The sequence below is a fragment of the Anopheles gambiae genome, chromosome 3 (assembly GCF_943734735.2).
Source record: "Anopheles gambiae chromosome 3, idAnoGambNW_F1_1, whole genome shotgun sequence".
In the NCBI taxonomy this organism is placed as follows: Eukaryota; Metazoa; Arthropoda; class Insecta; order Diptera; family Culicidae; genus Anopheles; species Anopheles gambiae.
In genome coordinates, this window is record NC_064602.1 from 64388694 (window position 1) to 64414614 (window position 25921).

The window sequence follows — 25921 nt, forward strand, 5'->3', positions numbered from 1 at the left end:
CAAATCAGTTTTTCATCACTAGCCAAGGGGTTGTCAGTGATCTTCCACTGTTACTTTTTGCTTGTATGGAACGATCGGATCAATTTCGTTCAGCTTTCTGTTCTATTTGGCAATACCCGTTCCTAGCAGCTTAATTCAAAGTAAATCAACGGCCAAAAGGATCTAAATCGGCCATTTAGAGAGAATTGAATGTAATGGTCAGCCAATGAAGCATCGATGCTCAACATAGCTTGGCCAGGTTTGGGAAGATTTCACATGGAAAAGGCCAAAAAGCTATATAAATACGGTACATTTATCGGATGGTTCTGAGTGAAGTGACTCGGTATGCAACAAAACTGTTGTGTGGTAGCTTGTTAGTATGTAAAATAACTTCCATATTGTTATCCGTCTTTCAAGTCAATCTTTATGAATCCATCGATCGTGATATGAACTTAATGAGGACAAATTGCCTAAGTTTCCAGTTTCCTAAAAGATTCAAAGTACAAACCCATGCTTCTGGTGGGTACCTTTTGAGATGAGAGCTTCCCATCGGCTTCGCAGACAAATTTCCGTTGATGATCAGCTAACCTGGTAAGCTTGGCTGGGATGTGAAATAGCTCATTCGGTTGTACAGTTGTATCATGGGTTTCCTTTTATATGCGATTTTAAATCATATCAACCGTTGTTGTTACTTCATCTTCTGTGTTTGTTTCAAAATCCAGTCAATTTCATATGCTCAGGCTTTTTTCGAATCCTACAAACATGATCGGGTAGTTTTTTTTAATGAACAGATTTTTTTTTCATAGTTTCGGTCTCTTTAAAGTGATCATGAAGTTTAATTTAAGAACTTTTGTAGATTATATTTGATTCATTGATCCTCATACGAATTTGTTGAGCTTCAGGCCAACGGCGTTTTGCAACGAGCTATTTTTAAAATATCCCCCGAACGTGAGTGGTGCCGCCACCTAATAGAGAATAGCATAAACATTTCTGTTGTGTTGCAGTAAACTCATTAAACTAAAAATTACAATTGAAACATTTTTTTAGCGCCTATATAGTAAATCAAAGCATTTAAATGATATTAAAACAATTATAATCATCTAAAAGCGTCCAAAAAGCATACTTTCGATGTTCGAAAACAGCTGTCATCGCTTCGGCTCCCAATTCGACCAGCTTCGGCTTTCAAGGCGCAGAGACTGACATTTACTGCGAAGAAAAAAAATCTTCAAAACAAGGAAAGAAAAACCAGAAGGACGACGACGAAGCAGGGACAGAACAGAAAGAAAAGCCCAGCACAGTGCGCTCGACCGATGGGGGAAGGGGGACGGCAGCTTTTCCTGACTGCGTTTGAGTGAAAATTCTGCGTGAAACGAGTGAGAACGGAAAGCAAAACTAGCCCGTCGCCGTCAATTCGCCTACTTTGGCGGCATTTGTTTTGTTTCGAAGCGCAGGCAAACCGTTAAATCTCGTCTCGTCCATCAAACAACACATTTGCTGCTGGGGTTTGCCGTTTGCTAGTTTATTTACCTTTTCACAAAAACTTTGTCCCCTGCACTACCTGTCCGTGGGGTAGGGTGCTGATGCGTTCAGTACGTGGTTAGCACTGTATCCAACGGGAAATTTGGGCAAGAAAGTCCCTTGTGCGGTATGCCATGCTGTCGAGTGATGTGTTTCGCGTGAAAAAGCCGTGTCGTATTCCGCCGTGTCTCTGAGTCTGCCGAGTGTTTAAGTGTTTGGTTTTGTCGGTGGGTGGGTTGGGTGGTGCAGGTGGAAAGGCGTTCTGCTTTGTGTCGTCCTTCACGCAGCGTTTTCCTTACTTGGCGATACGCAGCCCGTCCGGAGGGTATGGAGAAAAAGGTTGAAAATGAATCTGTTGCAACAATACCAAGGTAAATGCAATGCAGCATCAACGAAAAATGTGCAACGCAAATAAACAAATGTTTTTTTTTTTCGATTCCTTCCCTTCACAGCACGACCTCGACGGGGACGGTGGAAGCAATGAAACAGGTGGAAACGCAAGCGCCACAACAGATACTGTCACAGACACCGATGCAGGAAAACCCCGCCGGCACAAATGGTACCAAAGAACCGCAGAGAAAGTGTCTGATGTGTTTGCTACCCTTCGACGAGCTCAGCTCGATCGGGACGGCATCGGCGGAAGAACTGAAACGGATAGTGGACAACATTTACAAGATTGCCAAAATCGAGGTGAGAGACTCGAAAGATGCTCCGCTTCTGCCCTTATTGTGACGCACCGTGTCTCTCATTCCCATATGTTGTAGGTAAAACCGGTCGATGGAAAGATTGAACCACTATGCAACGGGTGCCGGGCGAAGCTGGGGTACGATTACGACGAGGACGCCTACTTCGATATGCTAAGCCAGATGTACAACAGCGAGGCAGTGAGCAAACCGCCCACGATCACGATGCACAACGGCATACCGGTCCACGTGGCGGTTCCGTGCGATGCCAGCCCCGACTCGCCCCTGTCTGGGCCGGGCGGGCACTACATCGACGCGGCCTGCGGTACGTTCGTCGTGACGGAGCTGGGCGTGGAGGCACTGAACGCGGACAAGGACGAGCTGGTGTGTGCGATCTGCTCGAAAGCGTTCAACTTCAAGTCCACGCTGCGGTTGCACATCCGCAGCCACCATCAGACCGCACCCCGGGACACGATCGAGCTGCCGAAGCATCCGCGCAAACCGCGCACGTACGAGTGCACCGAGTGTAACCTTAGCTTCAAGCTAAAGTACGACTTTGACAAGCACGTCGGCACGCACAAGAAGCCGAGCATGCACCAGTGTGAAGGGTGCTTCAAGCTGTTCAAGCACAAATCCTACTATCTGATGCACCGGAACCTGAAGCGCTGCAAGGCACAGTTCTCGATCGACCTAACGAACCCGCTCGACCCGTTCCTGATGGCGGACGGGCAGGAGGCGAGCGTAGGGCTCGATGTACCATTGCCGATTGCGCCATCGACCGGTCGGCGAAAGAACGGCACGGCAAAGGAGCGTAACGGTGGTGGCGGTGCCGGTTCGCTCGGTTCGGTTCCTGCATTTCCGCTACAGTGCACCCCGGAATTGGGAACGCTCACTGACTGTGGTATAAGGAATGCCAGCTAAAGGGAAGCGTCTGGCTATTTTTTGTTTCGTTTTACATACACCCGTAAGTACTTGCCGCGCATGCTACTGCTACGAGGTATGGAATGACGAGGTTCCTAGGGGTGGTGTACTAAACTAACGTAGCTCGTTTAAGTGTACATATTACAACAAGCAAATTGGTGATGTGTGATTGCTTGCCGACTATTTCCGTACCGTATTCCTGTTACCGGGAATGTCACAAAGAAACCCGGTTCCTAAAGATTGGTTTGCCATTCGTTCAAGTCATGCAATTGAAAACTACCCAAAGATTTGAAACTTTTTTGTTAGTCAGCTTTCAGAGGCCATAGGCATGCGATTGCCTAATTTTAACCAAACTTAAGGTGGTGTGCATCATGTTGCAATGCCATAATCGTTTTTTTGTTATAATTTTATTGTTTTTTATATGCCCTTGTTTATATTCCGTTTTTTTGTTTTATTTTTAATGTTTTATTTATTTATTAATTTATTTCGTTCGCTCTATTATTATAGTCATTTCTTGCTCTTTGTCCTTTGGCTTTCCCTTAAACCGTGTTCAGCAGGAAATAAGCTAAACTACCCTTTCTCCGATTGATTAGGAGAAAAGGGTACAAAATTTGTTTTTCACTTCTTAGTGTCCACATTTGATACAAAGCTTCTTGGTGTGTTTGTATGGATGTACCGACCGATAGGTCCACGAACGATGAATGAACCGCGCGAGCCCCGTTTTAGGTGTAAGTTAGGGAAACTGTATTCGTGCGGGACAAATTTACTTAATTCTTAACCAACTGTCCATATCTTTCTCACATTCGCGGTCGCACCCGGCTAATCGGAACAAATCTTAAGATGTAGCGTTTACGATCGGCGCAACGAGGTGCGCTTTCATTATTTTTTTATTTACCACACTAAGATTTATACCAAAACGGAATGGAATTCTTGTCAATGAGATGGCAAAAACAAAAAAAAAACGGGGAGCCATAACTTTCTACTGTTTGTCGTTTACTTTAGTCAGCTGCGTGTGATAGCGAGATATACAGTGTGTCACTCTTTTTGCCCTACCGTTCGTTCTACATAACTGGTAACGTAAATTGGAGTTTTCTTACCTAACACGTACACGTATAAATAATTCGGATTTTGCATGTGTGTCGACGGGATCGTACGGGGTGTAGGAATGGGTGGGTAGCGTCCAGTTGGCGCAACACCTTCCCATCGAGGACCTACATGTGTGTGCAATTTTCAGCAGCTACTCTGCGATCGATCCTGTGCGGTTCGTGTTATTGTGATGAAGGTGGCATATACGATGGAATTTACGAATTAAGATAGTAGATGTATAAAAGCTTAAATGCGTAACTATATGGTAAGAATGCCTGGCGGCAAATTCCTTGGCGCGGAGAGCAAGGGAAAAGGGGAATTCGATTATTTTATGAACCGAAAGGAAAGCAAAAACCAAACCGAAACGAAAAACAAAGCCAAGAAAAACCATTTTTTTATGATTGAATGAAAATTTCATTGCATTCGGCATTGAGACAAAGTTCGGACGATCCAGATGAGTAATAAAAGTAAGCGTAAGAAAACTCGTAATTTAATCTTAAAGCAATTGTTATTTTAATTTAATGCTTAACTAGTCTTGAGAAATCCATGCCCCTCCTTACGTGGCATTTGTTCTTTCAAGTGATAAAGCCAATTGTATTTACGCAAACCGATAAAAGAGGGGAAAACGTTATACTATTTATTATATCATCCACTTACTTAATATATTTATCCATAAACTTTTTGTGAAAATCTGACCGGAGCGAGTCGTTGACGAATTGGTTTGCCTTCTTCTCCGGTTCGGAACGGGCGCAATTTTTAAACACCACATCGTCATCCCAGCGGCGCTTTACCTTCATCTCCGCCTTGGCAGTGGCCGAGTAGCTCAGCAGCGGATTTCCCGACAGTATGTTCTCCATTCGGATGCGCTCGTCCTCCTGCTGCTTGGTGCGTTCCTTTTTAGCCGTCTCGGCCGCCCGCTCCTGCTTGATCTTGTTCAGCTCCGCCAACAGGGCAGCCGTATCGTCCTCGTCCGAGTCCGTGTCCGAGTTCTCGCTGTCCACCGGATCGTCCGCGTCAAGGTTTTGTGGTGCCTCCAGTTTCTGTCGCTTGGTGCTTCCGCTGCCCGCACTGCCCGGACCCTGCTCCAGGGCACGGCGAGCCGTCGGGACGGCCGATCCCTTGCTTCCCTGCTTGCTGTCCCGCTCGCGCTTCTCCAGCTCCTCGCGGAAGTCACGGTTGCGGAGCTCTTCGCTGGTGCTCTGGCCCTGGTCACGGTACTTTAGCTTTGTGTGTCCTGGCAGATCGCGACTGCTGTACTGTTTGGAAAGGGCACTCAGATCCTTCTCGCCACGGCCGCTACCACCGCGGGCGGGATCGAACGTTGGACGTGCGGCGGTCGTCATGGTCGGTGGGTTGGTAAATTCTGTTTTACGACAAAAACTATTACTACGACGCTGGAATATCGATGCTTTTGTTCCGCGAGTGTAGGTGCGATTGTTTTGGTAGAATGGCAGCCCGATGGCGTTTTTGTTGTTTCCCCGTTTTCCGAAACGTCATTCGAACTGTCAAAATAGGGGTAGCAGTTTGACATTTGAATTGGGTGGGAAATGGCCGTTGGGATGTTTGTGTAAATTTTTCAAATCTTTTTTGTGTGTTTAGGACACTGCATGTACGGTTTGATAGCTTAGTATTTACGAATTTGTAATAAAAAAAACTAAAAAGTGCTGAGCAATCGATGGTGGTATAGAGTGATAGGGAAAGTATTATAAACAATATCATTAAATGTTTTAATGTTTGGAATGAAATGTAAACTTTAGTAATGCTTCTATAATTCGTAACGGTCTTGTGATACAGTCATCAACGTGCACGACTTACCTATTTACCCGTCGTGATTTTAAACTCATATGGAATGTCCCCCTTAGCAACGACTGAATATCCGCTGTGTCGTTGACTTAATAAATCTCGAAAGCTTGTATAGGCGGGCAAGACCACGTAGGTTGTTTCGCTAATAAGAAAAAGAAAAGTAAATAATTTACAGAAATAATTGATTTGATTGTTACACGGCACATTCCAAAAGCACTAAATAGTCAAAGTTATTGAACTCAACATTTTGTGAAAGAAAGATTTGATTTGATTCAAAATAAGTGTAATCTAATAAATTGGAGGATCTAATAACAGTTTTCTCGCTCATATGCTCATATGCTCCGCTCATAAACTTTTATGAATCATCGATCACTTAGTTAAGGATATCTTATCTTTCATGACCCACATATATTGCGGAGATATATATATATATATATATATATATATATATATATATATATATATATATATATATATATATATATATATATATATATATATATATATATGTATATATATATATATATATATACAGGCGGTCCCCGAGATACACGGTTAATGGGGACCGAAAACGGCCGCAAATATGTTTAAATTTTATTCTGGACTCTCTCTCTCTCTCTCTCTCTCTCTCTCTCTCTCTCTCCCTCTCTTGTTGGCCTGCTCAAGATAGAGCACGTCGCTGTGATATGACCTGGTCAACAATCATTCAGGATTTCTCGGTCCCTGGTTGCAGCTCCTCCATCCATGACCAGATCTCTGTCTCGCTTCTCTGTCTCGCTCCAGCCATCGAGTTCGCTGTACTTCCTTGCGCCTTATGCCGAACTGGGGCCGCTGTCGAACGCCTTCTTGGTGTTGCATGAGTCCGGCATCCTCATGATATGCCCCAGCCATCGTACCCTACCAGCCTTCGCCACTGTCAGGATGCTCGGTTCGCCGTATAGCCCAGCAAGCCCGTGGTTCATCCTTCTCCTCCACATTTCATGCTCGAACACACCGCCAAAGATGGTCCGGAAGGTACGTCGCTCAAACAGAGTGTTTGCATCGTCCGCTCAAATGGTCCAAGACTCGTATCCATAGAGGACCATCGGGCGAATCAATGTGCGACATATCTCACATTTCGTGCGGGCTTTAAGTCTTCTGGAACTCAGCAGTCGGTGAAGCCTATAGTATGCACAATTCCCCTGCACAATGCGTCTCCGGATTTCACTGCTGATGTCGTTGTCCGAAGTAACGACCGTCACGAGATAGCAGAACTCCTTTACTACCTCAAGATTTTCGCGGTCAACTTATACACTCATACATTTAACGGTAGGCGGACTAGGCGGTCGCCTGGGGCCCCGCCGATTTAGGGGATTAGGGGCCCCGTAGATCGCTAGTCTTAGTATGTATAAAAGTGGACAGCGTACTAGTGACAAGGGCCCCGGGAGGATGGACGATGGGGTCTTGACGTTTGCGATTCATTTGCACCTCCCCTCCCTTTAACCAGTTACCATTTACAAGGGACCTAAACTCGTCTTACCGCCCAGAGCCCCCGATACCCTTAATCCGTTACTGACTGCTTCCCAGATGGTCTTAGTCTCCGGCCAGCAGGTACTTTATCTTCCTCACATTGATTCTCTCTCTCCTTCGAATGACACCTTCCAGTGCGATGTTGAAGAGCAGACAGGAGAGTATGTATCCCTTGCCTCAGACCCCTGTGAGATTCGAACGATTTTGACACCAAATTCGATACTTATTCTAGATATGCCAGTTGAAAATTGAATCTTGATTGTGGGAAAAATTTGCAAGATATTTATTGTAATAAGCTTTTCTTCTAAACACATTATTTCGCGTACCACGTCTGTCAACGCCACGGACCATGCTTTACAGGGTGGGGACCACTGCTTTATAGGATAACGCTATATTTGTGAAGTTACGATTTGATATCCTATGAACGATGTGCAGCTCTTTTTTCACATTTTAACACTAAAACTGTTTGTGTGATTTGTTAAAGTTAAAAGTTTGTCGAAATTTATAATGAATATTAAAATGAAAAGTTAAATTTAAAATAATTAAGTACATAAATGTACAGTTGAAAATCCATAGCAATTTGGCTATTCTTGATAATGATATTGAGTATAGTATGAGATAGCTTACGCTTACTGCAAAGAGAAAAATAAACATATAAAAAGAAAATTGCAAAAAACAACCGAATGAATCTAATCTACGAGAAAACTAAATCCGTATAGGAATACTTTATCTGTCATTGTGAAAAAACGTTGTTAAATTTACATTTTGTTATTCTTCTTATCTGTTACAACATTTCTCCTTAGTCTAGTCTGTTAAAGGTGTTGTTTGCCAACTGATACAAATTGGATTTACAGTGGGATAACTCTTCCAACATTCATGATCGATGACGATCGTGTTGTTCATCTATTATTTATTGTTTATAGTTCACAATACAAATTGTCTGCCATTGCCTTAACAAACGTTTATTGACCTTATTAGCTACTACGTGGGAAGATTGGGAGAGACGGATGAGGATGAGGAGAGGAGAAAACAGTGAAACAAGGAGAGAGGCAGAGAAAAATAGCATAAATAGAAGAACAGCACGAGATAGAGGATCATTTGTCACCCAGGGCTGTATGACGTCAAGGGACAGAAAGAAGCAAAAAGAGAGCATTGTTTTTTAACAGCTAACGTTTTAACGAATAGCTAACGAATAGGATATAGAAGTGTTTTTACCATGTCTCAAGGAAACTAAGCCCTAACATTTGGCAACGTTCTGAGTACGGGGGAAGTGGAACCTTGTGCTGCGCGAAACGTGTGGACCTCTCCTGATCATGCTCAATTCTAATGATAACTGTATTGTTGGATTTGGACCACATCATGGCAGTGTACTCCAAGGTTGAGCGTACAAGGAAGCAGTAAAGGATTTTCAAACGGGAGAGATTTCGAAATTGATCGGTCATTCGACGCCACTAATCAAGAGATCGGTTGGCTTTGGAGATTACACATTACAGTTGCTGTCGGTAGGTGAGTTTTGAATCAATACGAACATCTAAATCCTTGACATAGGAAGAGCGATTCACTAAAAACCCACATTGTAATTGATTTGACTTGATCACTTGACACTTATTAAGGCAGAAGAGAAATGAATTTGACAAACATCAATTAGATAATGCATTGACTGCTGAGAGAAATTTACTGCTGAATCATATATTTAATCATATCAATCCTATCCTTGATCGATAGTTGAATGATTGTGCCATCAGCAATGGGATTTGGTCACTATACTTGCACTTGTGTTGCTTGTATTGTACGGTTGAGTACTCGTGGTTTGCCTTGAGGCACAGCCACTGTTAGATTTTTTATCCCTTCAGATGTATAACTTTGTGTGATATCAGTATTTCAACGCTTATTTGAATGCAGTCTGTTCAGCATTTTGCTTTTGTCTGTATCGTAACACCACTGTACGGCTCTATGCACCTACCATGCGTGTGTATCAACTGACTGACTGAAGCAGCAGCACCCGCCAGTGTTGCACAAACATTGCAACCAGCATTGGATGACTCCCGGCGTCCGCTTGTCGCTTGCACAATGCGTATCTTATTTCCGAGAATCTTTGCCTGCAGAAATTTCTTATCCATTGATAAGACGGTGAGAGCTTGTAAAATTGGATTTAACTACAATGCGTTGAGATAGTTTGGTGCTCAAGTAGGACCGAGCCGCACGAGCTACTTTCGCGCCCTATCAATAATACATTGGAGGTCGAGTTTGTCGAGGAGGGCCATCTTGTACGCAGCTTATTTGCTATCTTCGCCAATACCAGTGAGCGCAGACCTACCCAGAAGAAATCACTGTGGACCGATAGTGAGCGAAAGTAAACACATCGTTGCCGAGGTGGAGGAGGTCATCGTTCAATAGTGGGGGCGACCAGTATTCGAAGCACCTGTGATAAGATAGTCAAGAGAAAACATACTTACGATATACCCCTTTCTTTGCGCGTCAGCTTCTCACCCTTGTTATCGATAGATCGGGGAGGTAGTTGAGTGTGGAAGAGAAGGAAGGGGAGGGAGTATTTGTTAGAGTATGTGTCTATCTATCTGTTTGTGTGTGTGCCTGCGTGTGTATTTAAAATTCTTTTGGTATTGAACGCAGCTGATAAGCTGATTCTTTCTCGTTACTCGTTAGTTCTCGTTGCTAAACAGTTTCAATCGTTTAACAGCACACACATTCCAGCCATCTGGATCCGGGGGGACACAGTCAACCTGACAAACGTGATTGTGATGCTTGCGTACCAGCAAAGCTGATCTTGCAAAAGAGATAAGCGTGCAATAGTGTTAATAAATTTTACGACGTCATCGGTTAACCGGTAGTGAGCCGTTATCGTGGCTCCCAGTGACAGGATATTTCCGTGCCTCGGTTTTAGCATCAATGTCGATCATTTTCAGTTCGGAAATGAAAGCAATTTATTTGCTGTCGGTTGGTTTGATTTATTTCTGCAAAACCGTTGCAAGCCTTGGTAGGTATAGGGGGAGGGGGTATAGCGTTGGTACGGTGCCACGTACATACGCTCGCACCGACCACCGTTGACGTCACTGAGGAACGGAAATAGTCGTTCGCTAGTACAAACACCGGTGCGGTTGTAATTCAATTTTTCAGAGGAACCAAACACAACGCTAGCCCCGGTGGAAAATTACAAAACCAATCCGTACTGCTTCCGGTTCACGTGGATGGGCCCGAAGTACAACAAGGACACGCCGTACAAAAACCTCAGCTGTGACAACATCCTGAAGAAGGCGAAGGGCATTCCGTGCTTTCATCCGTTGGTTATAACGAGTGAGTATGGACAGCGGGACACGCTTGGCGTGTATATGTCTGTGTTTGTATCGTGTGTGTCGTTTACCTTTACCGCCCCAATGTTTTGGGCACGTTTTTTGGTTTGTTTAATTTCACCATCACCTTGTGCGGGGGGTTTCCAATGGCACAAAATTGGGCTGCCTGTCTGCCGTTTGGGCCATTTGATTTACAGACAACACCAACGTACCGGACACTAACTACATGTGGGAAGAGTACAAAGACAAACCGTCCCAAATTGCTTGCCGGCTCGTGCGTGGGGAGGTGTGCGCCCGGTATTCCTATCGCTACAACGGTGCAAGTGAGTGTCGCCTAGTTTGTTGCCTACCCCGGTCCCGCAAAGATGCGTGCGTCATGTGCCACTTTTCTTTTGCAGTTGAAAACATAACTTACATGTGCGCCAAACTCAACGTGGACAATGAGTCGTCTACCTCGACCAGTTGCTTTAAGGAGGATCGGCTGGGACGGGAGATCGAGGTGTGTGTCTGCGAATCGGCCGCCGGTCGTACGCCCTGCAATCGATCGACAATTGTGCTGGCGGATGGTGCACCCGTCGCGCCGATGATGCTACTGCTGGCCGTGGTACAGTTGCTACTAATAAAGTGTTTACAGTTGCGGTAGCTAACAGCTTGTTTTTATGTTTGTTCTTGTCGGCTTTCGTTGGTGATCTCTGAAGTTGAGCAAGCAAAATTGAGAACATTTTGAGTGATGGTGTTCAAGTGACGAATTTAAAAGTGACAAGTGGAAGTTATCAAAGGAGATATTTGCAACGATGCCATCACTACAAAGGAAATTATTTGCCCTTACTAGGTCATCAAATGGCAACACTTTCCTATGAACGTCATTTGAAGCCATCGAAAATAGTAACGCTTGTATGAGGCAAACGCCCACTGTTGATATCCTTATTGGCAATACCGTCCCACAGCATTTGCGTGTCCTTTCGCCTTTTTGTCCTTTACAAATAACCCGAGTTTCAAGTTTTGACAACATCCATCGTGACGGCAGCATCCCAATCAAACGTTCAATTGTGATGAGTTCGGATGGATCAATACCACGAACCGAACGCCAGATATGATTCTAACTTGGGAAATACTTGTGACAGTATCGATTCGCTGCACACAAGCACTCCATTTTACGTCCATGTGTACATCTTCGCCCACAGCTCCGCAGGACGCTTTCGGGATTGTGTTGTGTGCCCGGTGTGAGTCAAACCACCAGCGACCAACCGGGGCCATGAACGGTTCGAGCGTGAAAAAGGCACATCACACATTTTCCGCTGACATTAGCAAATTAATGACCGGTTCGGTTTTGCTGGCCGTACGGAGAAGGGCTTTTCATTCGGAGTTTGGATTTTGTCGCTACCTTTCTGAAGGACGGAAACGTCGCTGCAAACTTAAAACCACAGCTGGGGAACTGTGTTGGGAATGCTGGGCTGAGGGAACGGAACCAGCTTGCTTATGATGTGCCGGTGACGTCTGTGTAAAGGTTTCATCATTTTTGCCGAGTTTGCAGAAACATGGTGGCTTTTCGGCTCCATGCTCCAGTTCCAGGACATCTCGCCTATATTCTCGGACGCGCCTCACAGAGCCTTTCCGGAAGCTTCCCTCGAAGTAGTTTAGCTGTGAAAGTGAAGCGACCATAGAGGGAAAGGCATCATCACGCGTGATGATGCTCCATCGCTGGCAGCAGTGTTTGTGGTAGGAGGCGAAGGCGATGTGCCTTTTGAAAGCCGGATAGCCGGGGATGGGAGTGTATCAAGCCGTTCTTAGGATTTGGATGCAATATGCTACGGATATGGATTGAGCTGGGCGGGCTGGGTAGGAGCAGACCGGTATTTGTGAAGCGAAAACCACACTCACCCCTTTCCCTTGCTAGAGGCTCTTCGGAATTCTCATTTCATATGCGGCAGAGTGTTATTTGATACGAGCTTTTGGGCATTATTGAATTTTGCCCTGGCGCCTTTTTTACACGCAAGCGAATCTACGCAAACGCCACGGCGATGCCATTGACAGGCGGCACACTTTCGATGCAGTTTCGGTTGCACCAGTGCCGTTTATGCAAATTACGTAAAACGCATTTACGCGTGCTTTTAGCGACAGGATTGCGTGGGAAAAGGATGTGCAGGGGGGGGGGGGGGAGAGAGTGAATTGCTTTCGCGGGAACAACACATTTTCAATACACACGGACACGGGTACGGGTGGGGTGTGAGATTCCGTAGAATAAATGACGTTTTTGTCGATTGTTGCGTGGAGTTTTGCGAGAGTGCATGCTGCGAAGGATGCACGCGTTCGTTTCTTTGTGGCAACGTGACTGGTGTACCGATCCAATTAGCGATTGACGTTTCGGTGTGACGTTTATGATTCAAGAGATTTTCTCTATCACGATAGGCGTAACTGCTGTAATGTCGGTGCGTATGGTTTACAGCTTTACGCAGCCGTTTTTTTGCTAGCTTCATCAAAATGAGGGAAAATAAAATAGTAGGAAATAAAGTGCGCTAGTTATGCATAAAACCGGAGGGAGAAGGTGAGATGGCCAAATTTCTTAGGACCACCTACACTCTATACACGAGCCTTTAATCTCGATCGATCGAAGCGCTCGAGAAGGTTCGTGCTCGAGAGTTTCGCTTCGGACGTGTATCAAGATAAGGAAGCGATTTTACAGCCCACCGGCGGAGTAAAAGCACTAGAAACTCTTTATAGCTTGCGCGACAAAAGTGGACAGTATCCTTCAGGCGAGTGATGCCACAATTTGTCAACACGAAAATAGTACTTCTAGCTGGCAAAGCCGGGCAACGTTGCAACGTGCCGGTAGCTTATCTGGATTGCTGTAATGCAGCAATAATAGATCGGCTTCGGAATGGTCTGTGTGAGTATGTACACGCGTGTGTTGTGTGTCCAAGCCAGGGGCAAGGCAGGGGGGCCCTATACTTCCTGGTCAAACACATGGGTACACAGACCGCTCGGACGTACATTGTACGCCTCACAAATGCTCCAAGTGAGGCTACAAATTGGCTCTATTTTGCTTTTTACAGGGATAACCTTTTTAGTACATTGCTCGGAGCGATAACATGCTTGCCAGTTTTACATGAGGTTTCGTTGCACGAGAAGACGCCATTGCAGTGCCAGACAGTTTTGGAAACATTTGTACACGGTTCGTACAGGGTTGTATTGTCCCGGAGATTGTTTATTTTTTGGTAATCCTGTTTTTTCTTCTTTCTTTCTCTGCAGTGACATGTTTCTTGTATTCCCACCCTTATTCAACTAGAACGATCGTCCTATCGGGTGCCCTTCGATTTGCAAGTAAATCCAGTAGCTTTACTGAGTGCAGTGAGTCAGTCAGTAAGAACATGCTGGAATAAGCAAGGATACTTATGAAGTTCGGCGTTTGCAAAATCGGACCAGTGAAAAACACGAAAAAAGGAGGTTTGCGTAGGAATTGGGAACGGAATATGTATGCGTGTGTGTATGTGTTGCATTCTGGATGAAGAATATCCTAAACTTTCATATAATGAAAGGGGGTAATGATGGTGCCTTGGACTGCCAAAGTAAATGCAAACATTCAAACAATGATAGTTGTTCGGTTTGCTGCCATTTCAATGTCATTTCTTTTGCACGCTCCACTTTGCCCATCTTGGCCAGGCTAGCTGGAGGTGGAAAATTCGTGTTCGGTCCAGTTTCTGTAGGATATTTTAAGCATTCTATAGTGCAACTGGGCAACTGGTAAGTGCATCGATGAACACGACAGGACGTAACCATGTCCTGCTTGGTTCGTGCACAATCGCGCACAGTGATGACGCTGTTTCCAATCGAGTGCCCTTTGCCGGAGCGGAGCTTTTGCCAGACATATTACCCTTCCAAGTGCCGAGTGATGTCATGTCCCAACGTGACCAAGCGGATGGCATTTGTTTTGCTCATTCCTGTCACGTTCGGCACACGTGAAGAACCAACTGTACCGAAAAAAAGGCAGAAGCGGGACTCGCTTATGGAAATGCGAGGTCCTGTATTTGGAATCTTCTGTGGAAACGAAATCTTCCAATGATTTCCAACGGCAGTGGAACATCAGCACTCAGCCGTTGATGCCACTCGTACTGTAACATTTACACACACACATACACATTAAACTACCTAGGACGGAGGCCGAGGCAATTGAATCCCCGTTTGCAAGGCAAATTTGCGTCCACGTGAGTGTGACACTGAACCTGGGCAAAGGCATGGTTTGTCAAAAGACGTGCGGACAGTTTGCCATACAATTTTTCTCAATGTACCGGCGCGGACGTGATTTGTTGCCGGTTCGTTTCCATACAGACGACGTCAGCAGTGGTGTGTATGTGTCATTTATATCAATTTTTCTCCCGTTCCACGTGGACAGTTTCGCTCGTGTGGCAAGTTCGTCGGGAGCTTTCAGCGCCTGGAGTAGATGGAGAGCAAAAAAAAAAAAGATCGTTTATTCAAGACTCTATTTTAGTAGCCGGTTTAAAGCACACACGGGCAAGGATCTAGAATGCTTGTGGCTTGAGCAGGGCTAGTGCTTGCATCGTTCACACGAAGCGGATAGTCTCGGAGTAAAGCTGTGCTCTTTAAGCATGCTTAATTAATTTTAACGAATTAATTTAATCCAATGCTAATGATAATGAAATCCACGTGGATCTTTCCATCTCTTCGCCGGTGCCATGGTAATGAGAGTGCAAGGCTCGATTAGTAGCGATGGAAGACACGCAAACTTCCAAAGCTTGCTCATCGTGTCCTGCCTTGGTTTTGTTGTTTTTTTTGCCCCGAAATACCTGTAGAACCTTCAAATTCGCTTTGAACAAGAAACTTTAGCTTAGATAAATATTCTTCCCGGTAGATGTGCAGGCTTCCGGATTGAAATCTTTTAAAGTAAGTGGAAACTCATGTCTCGGACATGTTACAAGCGTCGCTCCCTGGTAGCGATGTAAAGCTTACAGTGTCTAAAATTAGCATGCCTTCTGCACTTCTTATCTTACAGTAAAACCGGCATCGCCTCCAAGCAGCCAGCTCCGAATGTTATTTATCGTTTCAATTTGCTGGTTAATGGCATGGTTAAGAGGTAAACCACCACCCACCACCCCATTCCACGTTGATTTGTCACCAAGTACAAGCATGTCTTTTCTTGGCGGAATGGAATGTCTTTCCGTCGTTGCGGAGGTACGTAAAATTTTAATTAGCACCCGATCATAAAACAACTTTCCTTGCGAGGGGGGTAATGCGTGCCAGTGTGTGTGGGTGTGTGGCGATATTCCTTAGCTTGGTTTGGTGCAATAAATTTCATCCATTTACATGGGGACTTAACGATGTTCGTGCTGTACCGCTTGGCACCTGCTAGATATGGTAGCAAATTTTCACGTTGAATAAAACCGATCCGTCCGTTAAACTCCGCTCTGCAGCGTGTGGGTCGGTTGTGCCATCTAGTGAAGATTTTCGGACGTTAATCCCGCCGGTAAATATGGGTCGCCTTTATTGTTCACTCTTGTTCACGCGTCCAGCCAAAGAAAAGGGCAGCACACCGCTCTGGGTACCGCTGCCAGTGGAGCATCCAGTGAGGCTCTCGTGGGGTGTTTGATAATAGATTATCCCATAACTTGCCCAAACGAGCGATGGCTTGGAGTATACTTAGCATATGTTTTGTCTGCACCTTGCCATCCTGCGTGCGTTTTGCGAAACACTCTTTCCCGAGTAGACAGTCATGGCCATCGTCGACGGTTGGGCAGACGCACCGGAATGTGGGTTCACCTTCTGTTGTCGGTATGCATAATCGTATGCAACGGCATCGGTGTCCGTCTCATGGCCATATGGTGTGGCTTACACATTGCGATGCTTCTTGACGGATCCTGCCTTTTCTGCTCGGTTCCAAAGCTCCGTCCGTGTGCGGTAGCGTATAGTGAAGAACCTTCTCTTATCCTAACCTTGTGCAACCAACGACACTACTGCTTCTGGTTGGTTAGTGGTCTGCAGTGGAGCAACCTGCTGCAAACTGGTAAAGAGAAAAACAGTAAAGGACAAAAGTTTCCCCCATGAAGACCAATTTTCTAACTACCATTTAAGGTAAGAGCCAGGGAAAGGGGTTTAACGTCATCTGGTACGAAGCACACAGGTAAGGTGTGTGAAGTTTATACACTACACGGTAAAAGGTGGAACCAGTGTGAGGCAGTGGAACGGTTCGGTTAGTTCACTTAATGGGGACCGGTTTGCACGTATAGTTTCGTGTTGGAGTGGGAAGATGGCCATCCCACCGTCGTCGGCCCACCAAAAGCCAAACATAAAACATTCATTATAGCAATGGACAAACATCACTATCCTAAACACATTTTTGGCCAGATGTCGGGATGGGAGGATAGATTAGGTGCAATGTTTGAGAAGTGCTTACCACTCTTGATATTTCATGAAGGAAGGGGTTTTTTACTTGTACGAATGTTTTATTCATGTTTGTATGTATAGCACAAGCAAATATATTTGAAAATTATTCTATTAAAATTGCCCTTTTCTCTTCGTTTAGACGAAATTAAATGTGAAGAAAATTAGTTAAGCCAAGGAAATTTTCCAAAGCGTATTTGCCAATTTCATGCGTAAAAGCGTGTCCTGAGACACATTCATCCAAAAAGCACCTCATTTCACGTCTAACTTAAAGAATCTACTTGAGTCCTTTTAGCAGAGGGTAAGTTTTATCGCACCAGTAAAGACAACTAAGCAAACAAGGTTGTGTCAGAGGGAAGCTATCACCTTTACGGTACACCCTAGTATCACCATAAACTCAATCTCGTTTGTAAAGACAGAAACCGGAGTGTGTTTAGTGGACACTTTAAACTTTTATTTATAATTAGTTTTATGATTTGCCTTTCTATGAGACTAGATTGAAAAGGTGCCCATTTTTCTGCATGCCTAAACTCACACCTACTGTTTGTGGATCTACGGAACAGCTCTGGCGTTTTTTTGCAAGCAACAAACAACAAGGCTCGGAATGCAAAAGTGGCAAGCAAAATGCTTCAACAAATATGGCACACTTTGCGTAATTATCGATACAATCTAATTACGATCTCGGCAGGGACATGCTTTTGCCAAACTTTGCGGTTGTGTGGGGAAAGGACATGTTTTAACGAAATTGCTGTACCGTTAGGTTAGTTGCTTTGACTCTTTGCATCATGGTGTTTGACGCTTAGATTTGACCTTAGCCGGTTTCATGGTACCCAGCATCTTTGCTGTCAAAATAGAGTCCATTTAGATGAGATGGTCTGCTGAAGGGTTGACTGGGAAAAATCATACTATACGTGGGATGTGTTTGCATCGCCTGCAACACCTCCTCCTGTTTCGTGGTTAGTACCTTTTAATTAAATAAAATGCTTTACCCTAATAGGAAACTGTTTAGAAGGTCAGGTGTTTGGGGCAGAAAGACAATTTAGATGCAGTGTGTTGATAAAAGTAGTGGTGAAAGATAGTGGTGGAAGGTAGAAAGAGTCGGGAATATGGCACAACTTGGATAGATGCATAATTTCTTAAGGTAATTTCGCGATTCTTCTTCATATTGGCTAACTGTGGTCATGTCGACCTAGACAAGTTTTCGAGACTTATTAAGTATCACGTAGGCGGATAGTTAGGACTTTCTAAGGGGGGATGGTCCATATGAGTATCATCCCAGTTAGAGTCAGTAAAACAAGTTGATACTATTTATACTGACTTCAAATCTGCATTTGATCGTATTCCTCATTCCTTACTTCTAAATAAAATTTCACAACTTGACGTCAATAATCTTTTTGTATCTTGGCTACGTTCTTTTCTATGTGATCGTTCCTACAGTGTTAAATTTAATGATATGTTTTCGACTCCCTTTTCATGTAGTGCAGGCGTACCGCAAGGTAGTGTTCTAAGTCCTTTGCTGTTCATAATTTTTATTAATGATGTCCGTACCACCCTCCCTCCTGAGTGTTTCCTCTGCTACGCAGACGACCTCAAAATCTTTCTCCCAGTTTCGTCTCCTAGAGATTGCATTTCCCTACAAAATATTCTTGATCGTTTTTCGTCTTGGTGTTCTAGTAATTCCCTCACATTATGTCCTGATAAGTGTAACGTCATTTCGTTTAGTCGTTCGCAGTCTCCAATCACTTACTCGTACGTCCTAAATTCTGTACAATTCAATCGTGTTTGTGTCTTGCTGAGACCTCGGTGTCTTGCTTGACAGAGGCCTCACCTTCAGCCACCACATTGACTCAGTTGTCAATCAGGCGCGGAAAACATTGTATCTCCTAAAGAAAATTGCGTGCGATTTCTCCGACCCAATGTGCCTGAAGACTCTGTTCTGCTCTCTGGTCAGATCGATTTTGGAGTGCTGCTCAGTAGTCTGGTCCCCTACAGCTCGAACCCACGTGGAACGTATCGAGCGGGTGCAGCGATCGTTCACCAGGTTTGCTATATGTAAAATCCTGGGTAGATTGTCCTCCCCCATACCTCCTTACGAGGACAGGTGTCGGCAGCTTGGCCTGGAACTATTGGAAAACCGCCGTTCCCATGCCCAATCCTCCTTTATTGCCGCATTACTCCTTGGTAATATTGATTCTCCTTCCCTTCTTTCTTCTATCCCTTTCTACGCCCCTAACCGTGTTCTTCGAAACCGCCCTCCCCTAGTGATCCCTTCCCGCCGAACTGCAGTGGGCCGTAATGACCCCCTTCTTCGTGCAATTCGTCGATTTAACTGTGTATATTCTATGTTTGATTTCAACCTTCCCTTATCCTCTTTCCGATCCCGCATCAGAACCCTCCATAATCCCGTGCTGCCTTAATTTTTAATTTTTAATTTTTAAATTTTAGATTCTAATTTTCTGAAATTTTTTTTTTTTTCTCAAATTTTTGATAATTCGTGTTAATTTTTGTTAGGTTAGGAACATGGGTAATAAGTATTATTTAAGCATTTGTGTAACCAAAAGGTAGACAAATAAATATGAATATGAATATGAATATATGAATATGAATATGAGGTTTGAAGTCACAACGGGCATGATGTTAAGTCGTGCGAGTTTACTACTGTGCAACGTCCAAGAAACAATTCCTATACCTTTTACACTTGAACATATCTAAAGAATGCTTTACTATGAGTATAATAAGCCACATAGTTTTAACATGTGTTTTGAAGATGCTTAACAGTCTTTAAAGTTGTTAAACCTTTAAAACGATCTGAATACGCTTATAAGACTGGCTTATAAGACTTATAAGATGGCTGGCTTTAATTAACCTGTAAATGTATTTTTAAGCACGTTTTAAGACTTGTTATTTGAGACTAAGGTATTAACTGATCTTATTATTTATATAAAAGTCTTGGATGAAGGAAACATGGAACAAAATATGCAGGGTGTATCTCAGATACGCTATCAACGCAAAACGTGGGGTGGTTCCGTAGTACAGTCGTTAATTCAAGCGACTCAATAACATGCTCGTCATGGGTTCAAGCCTAGAATGGACCGAGCCTCCGTAGCAAGGATTGACTATCCGGCTGCGTGCTAGTGAATTAAGTCACGAAAGCCTGTATAGGCCGGCAGGACAGCAGTTTAGCTGTCAAAAGTTGTTGTTTGACCGCACTGAGGATATTTTTCACAAGCGCAATATGATTTTAAATCGTTCAAGTTGTTTTTTAGAGACCTTTTGCATCGTTTTGCAAATTCAAACACGCATTTGAGATTATTTGTATACAAATCAATTATTTAGTGCGTTTCTAGCGTTATATTTATGAAATATTACGTATTTAATGTAAAAAATAATATTTTCTGTGCAAAAAGCGCTTCTCAAAAATATCATCGGTGCGGTCAAACAACAACTTTTAACAGCTAAACTGCATCTTGTGCTTCTGAAATTGTTTTGCTGACATTTGATTCTGGCTTGTAAAGTAAAATTTAACATATAATTTAAAGTGTACTCCAAAATAGCTCCGTCAATCTGTCTCACTAAACCACATAAATCATTTGACTAAAGTATTCCTTCGTGAAGGACCATGCGTCTCCTTCACATTTTCCATAATCCTCCATGCAGGGCAAGCTATAAGTACACTGCAATATGTGTTTGTGTGTGTTTGCGTGTTTATTAGTGATTGTTTGAATTGACCAGTGTTGAAGAGTTGAGTACACATAACATTAGTTATCACCGCTCCTGCGAACCAACTGCAGTATTATAATGCTTCATACAGCATGTAGCACAGCTACTTCATTTTTTCCTGCTGACTTGTATGCATCTTTTATGCTGATTTATTCTCCCGATACAAGTGGGGAATGAAAAAAGATGAAAAAAAAAAAAAATCGAAAACATGTTCACCTCACTGCCGCTCGATGAATTGCGGCCACAGAAACAAAAAGAACCGAGCACGTATGCACATTGTGCCAACTCTCAATGCACGCATGCAGTCGGGCAGTTTTTACAAAACTCTGCCAATAAGTTGAACAATCGTAAGCTAGGGAGGAAAAAATAGAAAACGAGACGCGTTTTAAAATGAAAGAATACAAAAACATCCTTCACATTGTTGGCTTTTCGCACGCCACTCAGTACCCGCCAGTGCCACTCCATCGGAACAGTTGATCCATACCACTTATGTTACCCGTACTGACTGACCATCTAACCGGAAGTGACGGCTAGAGCGTACGGTACGTGTTGCGCCTTCCCGGAGCTATTTAATGCACTGATATCGGTGGGTTAGGCCGTATGAAGTGGTCGGCATGCAGTGTGATATGGCACTGAATCTATCTAAATCCGCGCGAACCATGATGTTTCAAAGTGTGCCACGCTGAATGAAGCAAACGTATGGCTAGCGCTCGACAGTGAAGGCTTTTCAGCGATTTTAATCTACATACTCTCAATCACAGACTCGCCTGGCAGCCGGTCTATTGTTTCACTTGCAAGGGCTTGCTTTTATTTCCTAGCGAGCTATCGAAACTTATCAATCGGCTTGATTAATACAAAATCGGTTCGTTTGCCATTGAGTGTGTTTTGCTATCCGATGTTATTGTGAATTTATTATGCGCATTTTACAATAGCACTTCTAGTGGGATAGATGAATAGCAAGAAAGGTAGAAAGTGAAAGATAAAATAGCGTAACGATTTAATGAGTAATTCATTGTATAACAAGTAATCTATCTAGTAACGAGGTTTCTGCTGTTCGAATGGAAACTCCAGTATAAATAAACCTAATTGTGCATTTTATTTTAAACATTGGTTTTGTCGTGCTATTTGTTGTTCTCTAATATTATTGATTCCATTTGTGAAAGACTTAAATTAAATGCTGTAACAATGTTTGGCCGCTCGGGGAGGAATGTCTTTTCAAATGTTTGGCACCATTCATGTTAACCTGCGCGCTAATTTGAGCTGTTTGAAAATAATGCTGTCAACATTCAAAGTTGACTAGGAAAAGTATTTCAATTATGTCACAAATGAATATTTCGAATGAACAAGCACCCGGTTAACAAGCGTTCCACTGAATTCTGTCATACATTTTGTGCATTTAGTCATGTGCTTAGTAACCGAATAGTAGAAGCCTGTTTCCAAACACGTCACTAACGGTTACACTATCGTTTGCATTCCCTGGGCTAACATACTCATGCAATAGATACCATACCCGGGGATTAGAGGGAGACGTGACGAAATCTGGTCAAACAAGATTAAAATCACTGCAAACAACAACCGGCTCCGAAACGGTTTCGGTAGAAGATCCCTCAGGGCCTGTGTTACAGCAGTTTGTTGATTGAATCGGATCCAAAATATTTGCCGGCCCGCCATAAGAGCATGAGTGGATTGGGATCGAAATAGTAAATTCCCCCAGGGGAGTATGCAATCAATCGTGCTGGTACATGCTCCTTTGCCAGCCCTCAAAATCACCTTTAATGATAAGAGGCTTTAAAAAAGGAAACAAATAAAAGGTTACCCATTAGAACCACTTCGTATGGAGGAAAGTGAACCGTTATTGCTCGTTTTATTGATGTTGATCCTGTTGATGATTTTGCAATTTTTTCGTCCTGAAATCTGATTTGAGGCGAATGAAATCAGCTCTTATTAGAACAGTGCATGAAAAAAGGACCTCTGAACTAGAAGCTAGGAATTGCAGAGTTAACATATCAGAGAGCAAAATTACCTTTGCCTGCAGTGGAGCTTTTTATCATTTAGTCTATAAATGGAATGGTTTCTTTTTGGCACGAGCCCATTTTAAACCTACGATGAACCGTTTTCCAATCATCATTTTTGGTGAACTGTATTGGCAATTTCACGAAATGGGAATGCGTGTGAATAATCCATAGAATGTTTTAGTGAAAAAAGGGAACGGCCAGACACGGACAGAAACACGAACCATTAGATAAAATCGACAATCGGGACTTTAGTCCACTCCAGTCCAATAACCGTACTGGCAAAAGTTCGCAAAGCGTTACAGACTGGACCGTACTGAACCGCTAAATCTTTCATCGTTGTAACGATGAGCACCACCACTGTTTCGAATTAGGGATTTGGGGTCTTGGACAATCGTACGTATAGCGAGTGCGTTCGAAAATGGTTTGCCATTTTCACTGACCAAACGGTTATCGAATTCGGGATGGGATAGCATTCGGATTGGAAAAACCATGATAAATGCCTTAGCAAAGCTTATCTTATCTATCGATGACCTAGCTTTGTGCTGTTTCGGTCTAGTGAAACCCGTTGTACTGTGCTTTTTTTTATTTGCTCATCGACAAACAGGGGATTTGGCGTTGTTGAAAGACTCTCTCTCTCTCTCTCTCAGGCTGCAGTAAAAGATTCCGGACGATTTTAGTCTCAGGATATAGCGAGAGAAGTTAATACAAATTGTTGAGAATGAATGGCATTCAATCTGGGATTAGTAGCAGGCAGAGTGGTTTGGTTGTTTGCAGCTACCATGAGATTGGACTTCATCGATGGATGAAACAAAAGGGTGAGCTTAAGCATTTCTAGAGTTTTTTTCTCTCTTTTCGTTTAATTGATCTTCAGCTATTTAGACACAGTGTTTGAACAAATTGCGTGCGGAAAATAATGCTCCGTGTGGTTAGCGGGGTTGAATTTTAATAATTGCTAGGTTATGTGATTTATGAATAGAAGCTTCCCATGAACAGAGGGTCGTGTGTTACAGTATGTACTATTATTTGTATTTTAACAGTTCACTGCACGCAAACGTACATCGTACTGACTGGTGTAATCCCTAACGGACTAAGGGCTGTAGGCTATATTTAGATCACAGATTAAATTTAGCGTTTACTGTAATAGTGTGTGGCGATTTTCAAACATATCGATAATTGCAAATAAAGAAAAATGTAACTGAGAAATAATGTGTTACACATGTTCAGGATTGTAAAGCACGAAAAACAATGCTACAAAAATAATAGAACACCAAAACAGACAGAAGCCTATATTTTTATTCAAATATGAATGCATTCAAAAATTAATTATAATTTAGTACGTCTTATAAATATAGAAAATAAATTTTCGTTGTTAAACCGTTCGGTTTATTTTTATAGTAATTATTATCCGTACTAGGGTCTAATTGAGCAATGCAATTACTCACACTACAGTATCTCTTGAATGTAATGGAACGCAAAAGTATGTGGTATTTTTGCCACTCATTACGCAACTTTATTCTGCACTTAACGTAATTGTGGCTTAGACATGGTTTTCCTATTGTTCGTTACTCTTAGCCGAGCTGTTTACATGATTTATAAACCATATTGTTTTATATCTAAACAACCATTGTACAACCTGCTGTAGATGAAAAAACACTTTGCTCTTCCTACCTTTTGAATAACTGTTCAGGAGGGTCGTTCAAAAAAGGGTGGTGGACGAGAAGAAGAAGGAACGAGAGCGGATGATTGCGACGAATACTCGAATACTGGAGAACAATACTGGACACAACCGTATGACGACGACCGAAAACTGACCGAGGGGGTAGAGGAGGTGGACCGAATGAGGGAGAAAGTTGACACAGACTTTTTGTTTTTCTGACGGTGTTGCTTTATTGCAATCTGATCAACGACTGCCTTCTCAGCTCAGTTCTCTTCTTAATAAATTCATTTCGGTTTGCATCATGCTATACCATTTTGCCACAATTCTTACATATATGTTTTAAATTAAAGCACTTACACGTTGCAGTCAACGAAACGGACATTTTGAAGTTGTGTCCGTTACCTTTATTGTGTGGACAAATACAACACTATAGGCTTTCCACCACAAATGTCACATGTCAGAAGAAGCGGCTCATTTTACCACAAGCATGAATGCCCATTTTACCCCAAGTGAAGCTTTTTTATATTTTTTGTTATTTTAATAAAAAAAATCATTCAATTATCATGCTTACTACACACAAATTGTACAGATATACCACATCTTTCAAAATATATCATTTAGAACTTCCACGCGACATTACTTAAATCTTATTATTGAAGGTATAAAAATAACATAACTTTGCTACTAAACCTTTTTTTTTATTTTTATTGTATTTTTATTGGGTGTTAAAGAAATAAAAAACGGGCTATAAAACTTGAGTGTTCATAAAATACTCCAATGAAAACTGTTTGAGCCTTGGAATGTACACTTCATGTGAAATAATGGTCACCTAAAAGGTGAAATCACGTGGCTCTGTATAGATTTCTCCGACACCTATCTCTGACATCAATTGTCCATTAATAAGTCCCTTTCACATCAAAGATGTATTAAATTGAGCATGGGGAAATGTGAAACACATTACCTTTCTAGCATTATTAGCCTTTCTACTATACCTATCGTTATGCGTGGGTGATAATTTCATTGCAATAGAATAATTAGCGCCCATTTTAACGCATTCACTCTTACACACTAGCATCATGAAAAGTTAACAACACCTGCTTATCAGACGACCTGCACGATAATAAGCTTGTCAGAACGGGTCACGAAGGCAAACGGTGGTGTACTATGTCACCTCACCCCCTTCCCATGAGTCTCACGTTAGATTCTGCAAAGGTAGTATAGGAAAATGGTTTCGCAGAGAAACCCTATAAGAATGGGGAATACGCTCTGTAGCACCCAGCATGAATGGTGAAGGCTAAAGATGGTTTTCATGGCGTAGAGGAAAATAAA

General features: G+C 43.0%; 3 protein-coding genes across 7 annotated transcripts; 2 read left to right on the plus strand and 1 right to left on the minus strand.

The window, feature by feature from the left end:
* Positions 1–1187: 1187 nt before the first annotated feature.
* Positions 1188–4688, plus strand: LOC5667989 (zinc finger protein 599). Its single transcript, XM_001688527.2, has 3 exons — positions 1188–1868; positions 1950–2187; positions 2262–4688. Exons 1-3 carry the CDS (start codon positions 1825–1827, stop codon positions 3099–3101), a joined length of 1122 nt encoding a protein of 373 aa, XP_001688579.2. The 5' UTR covers positions 1188–1824; the 3' UTR covers positions 3102–4688.
* A 110-nt stretch (positions 4689–4798) lies between these two features.
* LOC1275321 (protein CWC15 homolog) lies at positions 4799–9483 on the minus strand. The gene is made up of 3 exons (XM_314559.5): positions 9463–9483; positions 6003–6132; positions 4799–5689 (listed from the first exon to the last, which is right to left on the minus strand). Exon 3 carries the CDS (start codon positions 5528–5530, stop codon positions 4841–4843), a length of 690 nt encoding a protein of 229 aa, XP_314559.5. The 5' UTR covers positions 5531–5689; positions 6003–6132; positions 9463–9483; the 3' UTR covers positions 4799–4840.
* Positions 8488–11454, plus strand: LOC1275322 (uncharacterized). 5 transcript variants are annotated; one of them, XM_061659615.1, is made up of 5 exons: positions 8488–9005; positions 10198–10494; positions 10635–10811; positions 11005–11130; positions 11206–11454. In XM_061659615.1, exons 2-5 carry the CDS (start codon positions 10407–10409, stop codon positions 11448–11450), a joined length of 636 nt encoding a protein of 211 aa, XP_061515599.1. In that variant the 5' UTR covers positions 8488–9005; positions 10198–10406; the 3' UTR covers positions 11451–11454. The 5 variants fall into 5 exon arrangements, with proteins under 5 accessions (XP_061515599.1, XP_061515597.1, XP_061515600.1 ...); XM_061659613.1 differs by lacking the exon at positions 8488–9005 and adding an exon at positions 9670–10117; XM_061659616.1 differs by lacking the exon at positions 8488–9005 and adding an exon at positions 9673–9739.
* The last annotated feature ends 14467 nt before the right edge of the window (positions 11455–25921 follow it).

Coding starts and splice junctions, on each gene's coding strand:
- LOC5667989 (XM_001688527.2), top strand. CDS start 1,825: ATGGAGAAAAAGGTTGAAAATGAATCTGTTGCAACAATACCAAG. Junction 1,869..1,949: donor TCTGTTGCAACAATACCAAG/GTAAATGCAATG, acceptor TTCCCTTCACAG/CACGACCTCGACGGGGACGG. Junction 2,188..2,261: donor ACAAGATTGCCAAAATCGAG/GTGAGAGACTCG, acceptor CATATGTTGTAG/GTAAAACCGGTCGATGGAAA.
- LOC1275321 (XM_314559.5), bottom strand. CDS start 5,530: ATGACGACCGCCGCACGTCCAACGTTCGATCCCGCCCGCGGTGGTAGC.
- LOC1275322 (XM_061659615.1), top strand. CDS start 10,407: ATGTCGATCATTTTCAGTTCGGAAATGAAAGCAATTTATTTGCTGTCG. Junction 10,495..10,634: donor CAAAACCGTTGCAAGCCTTG/GTAGGTATAGGG, acceptor TCAATTTTTCAG/AGGAACCAAACACAACGCTA. Junction 11,131..11,205: donor CTATCGCTACAACGGTGCAA/GTGAGTGTCGCC, acceptor TTTCTTTTGCAG/TTGAAAACATAACTTACATG.